This window comes from Phyllostomus discolor, chromosome 4 (genome assembly GCF_004126475.2).
Source record: "Phyllostomus discolor isolate MPI-MPIP mPhyDis1 chromosome 4, mPhyDis1.pri.v3, whole genome shotgun sequence".
Lineage (NCBI taxonomy): Eukaryota > Metazoa > Chordata > Mammalia > Chiroptera > Phyllostomidae > Phyllostomus > Phyllostomus discolor.
In genome coordinates this window covers 63,658,757-63,666,978 of record NC_040906.2, presented here as the reverse complement: position 1 = coordinate 63,666,978, position 8,222 = coordinate 63,658,757, and the positions used below count along the sequence as shown (strand labels likewise).

The 8,222-nt window shown below is 36.6% G+C and overlaps 1 protein-coding gene across 5 annotated transcripts in view; it reads right to left on the bottom strand.

Moving 5' to 3' along the window:
- Positions 1-806: 806 nt before the first annotated feature.
- Positions 807-8,222, bottom strand: part of ACVR1 (activin A receptor type 1) — a 137,296-nt gene continuing 129,880 nt past the window's right edge. For 4 of the 5 annotated variants that reach the window (XM_036023449.1, XM_036023451.1, XM_028508916.2 and 1 more), the window contains 2 exons: positions 2,725-2,855; positions 809-1,936 (listed from right to left, as the gene is read on the bottom strand). In XM_036023449.1, the coding sequence (XP_035879342.1) occupies positions 1,802-1,936; positions 2,725-2,855 (266 nt within the window). In that variant the 3' untranslated portion in view covers positions 809-1,801. Of the gene's footprint in view, positions 1,937-2,724; positions 2,856-8,222 lie in introns of all 5 variants that reach the window. The other variant, XM_036023452.1, reaches the window with a different exon arrangement.

The window sequence follows — 8,222 nt, the reverse complement described above, 5'->3', positions numbered from 1 at the left end:
AATAAATGCTAAAATTCCTTTATAATACCAAAAAGTATCTAAATATAAATACATAAATAATTGAATTAAAAAATTAAAATGAAAGTTTTTTTTCCTAAAAGTTTGGGCCAAAACTGTGTGTGCATATTCCATGTGTCAAATTACAGGAAATGATTAAGATGATAAATTTTACATTATGCATATTTTACCACAAATTTTTTAAAAAGTCAAACACAACTTTAATACATAACCTCTAAATAAATGTATTATTAGCTTACCTCTGGTGAACATTTCAGAATCTTCACACCTCTTCTCTTTGGGGGCCACTGTAAGCCCTACCTTGTCCTTGTTGAACAGAGTAAGTGAAAAAAAGTCAACACGAACTCTCCTCAAACAGCCAGGTGAGATGCATCTGACAGCTTTCCACTTACACATGGCCAGATGCTAAACACAGTGCTTTGACACAAAACCATCTTGTGAGGAAGGCAAGACAGTCAGACCTGTTACCCTCACTTCAAAGTTCGGGAAGCTGACCAAGTTAAAAAAAAATGCACAACAAAAAATTGAAACAAACAAAATTCAAATTATCTGATACAAAATTCAAGCTGGAAGACGTCCTCATAAAACCCTCAAGTTCATTAGTACACTTAAAAGCAAATTCAATTTATGATGTTTTCCTATTATTCCTATAAGAAAATGCTCTATATTATGTAGATCTTTTTTAAACACTGAAAATTCACTTTTTGACTTGAAAACATTTTATTTAATTTATACAAATAACTACTAAATACAAAAAGTAGATTAAAACAAAATAGTTATTTTTTTTCTGGCAGAGTTTAAATGCACATAATGGATAATTCCGAAGAAAATGCATTTTCCCCACAGCGTTCAGGACTAAAATTCTACTGAAATCTTTGCTTCTAAATCAGTAATATATTCAGTGGTGTCACATGGGTAATGGCTAAATACGTTCTGCATAGGAACTGAAAAAAGTTACAGTCTACACACATACAAATGTGAAGCACTTAAAATGTGAATTTAACTGATAATAAAAGAAAATGTCCATTTCAGAGTATAGTGTTAAAAACATTTCGGTAATAAAATCATAAGACCACATAAAAATAAGCTTTAACATATGCACAAAGCAGTTTTGTAAAAACTGCTAAGTGCACAAGTAATAAATAATTTGCAAAGTTGTGTATAAACAATTCCTAATGTTCAGCATCATTGTAAACATCAGCACGTGTAAAATGCAGCAAAGTCTGACATTACATTTTGTTTTGCCAAATTGAATTCCTATTATCCAAAGACAGACCAGTGGAGTACGCAGCCAACGTTTTGGCAAGATGGGTCTTTAAAATTAAGAGTAACAGTGCAAGTAAGGAATGCAAAGAATTCCTAGTGCAATAAAGAAGAGAAGCACAGGCAATATTGCTGATTAAAAATTCACCACCTCCTTGAGTTTCCCGTGGGGAGTGTCTAGGAGACTTGTGAAAGATATGCAAAGCCACTGTCGTAATGCCCAGATCTCTCTTAGGATTTCTCTGTGTTCCTCCAGTTCCCTACCTTTGCAACAGTGTCTGTCCATTAGTCTCTGCAGTGTGAACAGTTGTGAAATGCCCAGTTCACAGTCATTGAGCGAGGTTAGGGTGGTTTTGGTGTCTCCCCAACACGTGGCTGGGTAAGATGTTGGCCTTGTCAAAGCAGTCATTTGGGGAGGGAGACAGATGTCCTCTGTTCTGATAAGCAGTCTAGCCAGCCTTAGGTCCCAGCTGGACAATGACAACAATGTCAAATCTTCCTTCTTGAGACCATGAAAATGTCAACAGTCAGTTTTCAATTTGTCTAAGGAATTATCAATTTTGGTCAAAGTCTTTTTGATACGCAGGGCTGTGAGTCTTGCAGACGGATTTTGATACCAGCATTCTTTCATCAGCTTGGCCAGAGAAGTTAATGTCTGAGGAGAGAAGAAACAAATACCACAGTGACAGTGGTTTTTTTTTTGGGGGGGGGGTGAGGGGGAGTGGAGGGAGCAGAGAAGCTGAGCAGATCTATCAGCCATTTTGCAGAACTCTGTAGGCCTTATGAAGTTCAACTAGTATCACTGCCATTGTTTTAAAACAATCATCAGGGCCCCAACCACAGATAAAGAAGCCACTCTTGGGTTTCATCACATCTGTCCTTTGGATTCCTAATACCACCGAATAACTGTATCAGGTCAATTACATAGGCCCGGCTACCCCTTGATGGTTTTATGGGTGGTAAAAATGGCAATACTGACCCAGAATTAATACAGAAATGTGCAGAAAAGGGTCATTTCCCAATGTCTTAGATTTGCTACTAAAGAGCAGCAATAAGGATGTTCAGCACTGAGCAACTTATGTTTAGAATTTCACATATGCAGAGATGGGAAAAAGGTTCAAAACATCACTCAGTTTCTTAGTTTACACTTGGAACTGCAGTCCTAGGGTTCATATAATAATGAGACTCCCAATTTCTGGAGCTAATCAGTAGTAGAAATTCTTCTGAATATTTCCATTCATTAGCAAAATCAATCAGTTATGGCTCCTTCAAGAAAGAAAACAGTTTTCTGAAGCTACTCAATGAGGTCTAAAGATCTGCATAAAATAGAGAGAAACAGTAATAGATAGTTGAGGCAGATCACTTAAGAACCATACCAACTGAAACCCGAGAGCAAGCAAACAGCTAAGGATAGCTGTGAAACCAAGGAAGTGGCAATCTTACCGGGTCTGAGAACCATCTGTTGGGTATGTTTGGCCTTTGTTGATCCACACAGACCACCTTCCTCATATCTTCGAAACTTGGGTCATTGGGAACCACATCATAGAATGGTGGCTTGTAATCTTCCACAATACCTGCACACATGGATAAAAACTGTGTTGACTCAGCAAGAGTACAGGTTCCTGCAGGGATTTTATTGATGAGTGTCACATTATAATGTGACAGAAAAAGTACTGATCCCCTTCCTCATCACCGTTCTTATATTTCAAGGTGATTCTAAAAGCTACAGGTAGGTCTTAAAGTAAGTGGAGAACAAGGCAATAAATAGAAGCTCTGCAGAGAAACTGGAGGAAAATAATTGTTAAAAGAAAATATAACTACTTCTCATGTATCAGGTTGGCCAAAATGTTCACCTGTATTTTCTGTAAGATGGCTCTAGTAGCACACTTAGTTGTTTTTAATTTCATTCGAAACAATTTTGTTAGATTGTACTGGGACAGCTGTCATATCAGCACACACTAAAAACAAAATTTATCAAGATAACAACAGACAGACAGAAGAAGCCACTTCACTGAAAATTGACTGCTAGGGAGTATGGAGACGTGAGAAGGCTGGCTGGGCTCCTACAGGCAGGAGCTGAAGTGCTGGAGGGATATTTCAGCAACCATGGGGTTCGCCCTGAGAAGTGTGGAGTCTAAACCCCAAGCTGGGCTCCCCAGCCTACAGCAACAGAGCCAAAAAGGAACCCAGATAACATCCACCTGTGAAAAGCAGAAGGGTTTTGTCTCAGGGAGAGAAGGCCAGTGACAGAGAAGTTCTTAAAGGGCCAATGTACAAAGTTTTGTTTGTAGCCATTTACCCTGGGCTCTGGCAGAGGGAGGGCAGAATGGACTAGAGATGCTTGAGGACAGTCTGGGGCTCACGGCTCTGGGGAGAGAACTGAAGAAACAGCTACCAGGATCCCCATTCTGAGTCATTCCCCATACTGCAGAAACCATCTTTCTCAGGCAGAGGACTCCTCTCTAAGTAGAATCAGCCTGAGGGGAAGCAGTAACCTCACCTGCAGGAATTACTCTGCCCCACCTTGTGGTTGGTAAGCCTGGCTGCTAATTACAGTTTGATTAGATTAACAAATATACAAAGAAGCAGCCAAAATGGGAAGACAAAGAAACAGACCCCAAAAGAAAGAACAAGAGAATTCTCCAGGAGTAGATGAAATGGAATCAAGCAATTTATCAGATAGACAGTTCTGAGTGATGACTACAAGGATACGAAACAGCATGAAAAAAGACATAGAAACCATAATAAAGGACCAGTCAGAAAGAAAGAATGTAATATCTGAAATAAATAATACACTGAAAGGAATAAAATGAAAAGAATACACTGAAAGGAATATAAGGAATACATTGAAAGGAATAAGAGGGAAATACACTGAAAGGAATAAACAATAGGTTACATGAAGCAGAAGATCAAATCAGTATTCTGGAAGACAAGGTAGAAAAAAACAATCAGGCAGAGCAGCAAAAAGAAAAAAGAATTTTTAATAATAAGGAGAGCTTATGAAACATTTTGGACAAATGAAGCACAACAACATCCATATCATGGGAATACCAGAAAGAAAACAGAGGGAGTGAGGGATCAAAAGACTTTTTGAAGAAATAATGACTGAAAATTTCCCTAATCTGGTGAAGGAAGAAGTCACACATGTCCAGGAAGCTCAGAGAGTCCCATACAAGTGGGACCCAAAGAGGCCTATGCAAAGAGAGATCATAATTAAAATGACAAGGCAAACAGGCAAGGAGAGAATCTGAAAAGCTTCAAGAGAAAAGCAGGTAGTAACCCTACAAGGGAGCACCAATTGGACTGTCATCTGATTATTCAACAGAAACATTTCAGGCCAGGAGGGAGTGGTGTGAAATATTCAAAGTGATGAAAAGCAAGAACTACAACCAAGGCTACTTTACCCAGCAAGATTATCATTTAAAACTGAAGGAGAAATAAGGAGCTTCCCAGACAAGAAAAGCTAAAGGAATTTGATAACATGAAACCAGTACTGCAACAAATAAATGTTAAAGGGCTTGCTTTAATAAGATGAAAAAAAAGAGAAATAGTCTAATAATAAAATGGTACTACCTAAGTATCTATCAATAATCATCTTAAATGTAAATGCTCCAACCAAAAGACATAGGGTAGCTGAATGGATAAGAAAACAAGACCCATATATATGCTGCCTCCAAAAGACCTGTCTCAGATGGAAAGATACGCACAGACTAAAAGGAAAAAGTTGGAAGAAGATATTTATGCAAATGGAAAAGAAAAAAAAGCTGGGGTAGTGGTACTTGTATCAGACAAAATAGACTTTAAAACTAAGGCTACAGTAAGACACAAAGAAGGATATTATATAAGGATAAAGGGAACAATCCATCAAGATGATGTAACCCTAATAAAACATTTACTAGGAGCATCTAAATATGTAAAGCAAATCTTGACAGACATAAAGGGACAGATCAACAGAAATACTGTCATAATTGGGGATTTTAACACCCCATTGACTTCAATGGATCGATATTCCAGGCAGAAAATCAACACAGGGACAGCAACCTTAAATGACACACTAGATCAAATGGACTTAATAGATATCTTCAGAGCACTTCACCCAAAAGCAGCAGAATATACATACTTTTCAAGTACATGTGGCACATTTTCTAGGATAGACTACATGCTAGGACACAAAAATAAGTCTCAGTAAATTTAAGAAGACTAAAGTCATCTCAAGCATCTTCTCTGACCACAATGCTGTGAAACTAGAAATCAAATGACAAGAACAATGAGAAACATGCAAAGACATGGAAGCTAAATAACAATGTCACTAAATAATGAATAGGTCAATAATGAGATCAAGGGAGAAATCAAAAGATACCTTGACACAAATGAAAATAAGGACATAACAACCCAAAATCTGTGGGATACTAGGAAAGCAATCCCTAGAGGGAAATTCATAGCATTACAGGCCTATCTCAAAAACAAGAGAAAGATCAAATAAACAACCTAACTCCACACTTAAAGGAACTTGAAAAAGAACAATAAACGAAGCCCCAAGTGAGTAGAATGAAGGAAATAATAAAGATCAGAGCAGAAGTAAATGAAAAAGAGTCTAAAACAAGGATACAAAAGATCAATGAATCCAAGAGCTGGTCCTTTGAAAAGGTAAACAAGATTGACATATCTTTAACCAGACTCATCAAGAAAAAAAGAGGACTCAAATAAATAAAATCAGAAATGAAAGAGGAGAAATAACAATTGACACCAAAGTAATACAAAGGATCATAAGAAAATATTATGAATAACTATATGCCAACAAAAGGGGCAACCTGGATGATGGATAAATTTCTAGAAACATACAGTCTTCCAAAACTGAATCAAGAAGAAACACAGAATCTCAATAAATAGATTACACCTAGTGAAATTGATGCAGTAATCAAAAAACACCCAACAAACAAAGCTCTGGACTGGATGGCTTCATAGGGGAATTTTACCAAACATTCCAAGAAGAACTAATACCACTCCTGCTCAAACTATTTCATAAAATTCAAGAGAAGGGGATACTCCCAAACTCATTTTATGAGAATAGCATTTTCCTAATTCCAAAAATAGATAAAGATACTGCAAAGAAAGAAAATTATAGCCTAGTATCCATAATGAACATAGATGCAAAAATCTTCAACAAAATATTAGCAAACCAAATACAGCAATGCATTGAAAAGATCACACACCATGATCAAGTGGGGTTTATTCCAGGAATGCAAGGTTGGTACATCTTCACATCAATAAATCTGATATACCACATAAACAAAATAAAGGATAAAAGCCACATAATTGTATCAGTAGATGCAGAAATAGCTTTTCATAAAATCCAGCATGCATTTATGATAAAAACCCTCAGCAAAGTAGGAACAGAGGGGACATATCCCAACATAATAAGGGCCATATATGACAAACCCACTGCCAGCATTATACCCAATGTGCAAAAATTACATTCCCTTTAAGACTGGGGACAAAACAGGGATGTCTGCTTTCACTTCCATTATTCAACATAGTACTGGATATCCTAGCCACAGCAATCAGACAAGAAGAAATAAAAGGCATCCAAATTGAAAAGGAGAAAGTAAAACTGTCTTTTATTTGCAGATGATGTCATACTGTACATAGAGAACCCCAAAGATTCCACCAAGTAACCACTAGAACTGATAAATGAATCCAGCAAAATAGCAGGACACAAAATTAATATCCAGAAATCAGTTGCATTTTTATTATCCAATAACAAACTAACAGAGAGGGAAATTAAGTAAACAATCCCATTCACGATTGACTAAAAAATAATAAAATACCTAGGAATAAACCTAACCAAGGATGTAAAAGACCTATATGTGGTAAATTATAGACACTGAAGAAACTGAAGAAGATACGGACAAGTAGAAATATATATCATGTTCATGGATAGGAAAAATTAACATCATTAAAATGTCCATACTACCCAAAGCAATCTATAGATTCAATGCAATTCCTATCAAAATTCCAAAAACGTATTTCACAGAACAAGAGCAAATATTCCAAAAATTTATATGTAACCAAAAAGGCCCCTCACAGTGACAGCAATTCTGAGAAAGAACAAAGCTGGAGGAATCACACTGCCTAATATCAAACTATACTATAGGGTCATAGCAATCAAAATAGCCGGGTACTAGCATAAAAACAGACACACAGATCAATGGAACAGAATACAGAACCCACAAAGAGGCTCACACCTTTATAGTCATTAATATTCAACAGAGGAAGCAAGCACACACAATGGGCTAAAGATATTTTATTCAATAAATGGTGTTGGGAAAATTGGACATATACGTGTAGAAAAGTGAAATTAGACCACCTTCTTACACCACACACAAGAATAAATTCAAAATGGATCAAAGACTTAACTGTTAGACCCAAAACCATAAAAGTCTTAGAAGAAAACATAGGCAGCAAAATCTCAGACATTGCTCATAGCATTTTTTTATCAGATATATCTCTCCAGGCAAGGGAAACAAAAGAAAAAATAAACAAATGGGATTATATCAAATTAAAAAGTTTTGCACAGCAAAGGAAATCATCAAGAAAATAAAAAGACAACCCACAGAATAGATGAACACATTCACCAATACATCTGATAAGGGGTTAATATCCAACATATAAAGTACTTACAAAACATGCCTAAACCCCAAACAACTCAATTAAAAAATGAGCAAAGGACCTGAATACACACTTCTCCAAAGAGAACATGCAGACGGTCAATAGACATGAAAAGATGTTCAACGTCACTAATCATCAGAGAAATGCAAATTAAAACCATGATGAGATATCATCTAACACCTGTCAGAATGGCTATCATCAATAAATCAACAAATAACAAGTGCTGGTGAGGATATGGAGAAAGGGAAACCCTTTTGAACTATTGGTGGGGA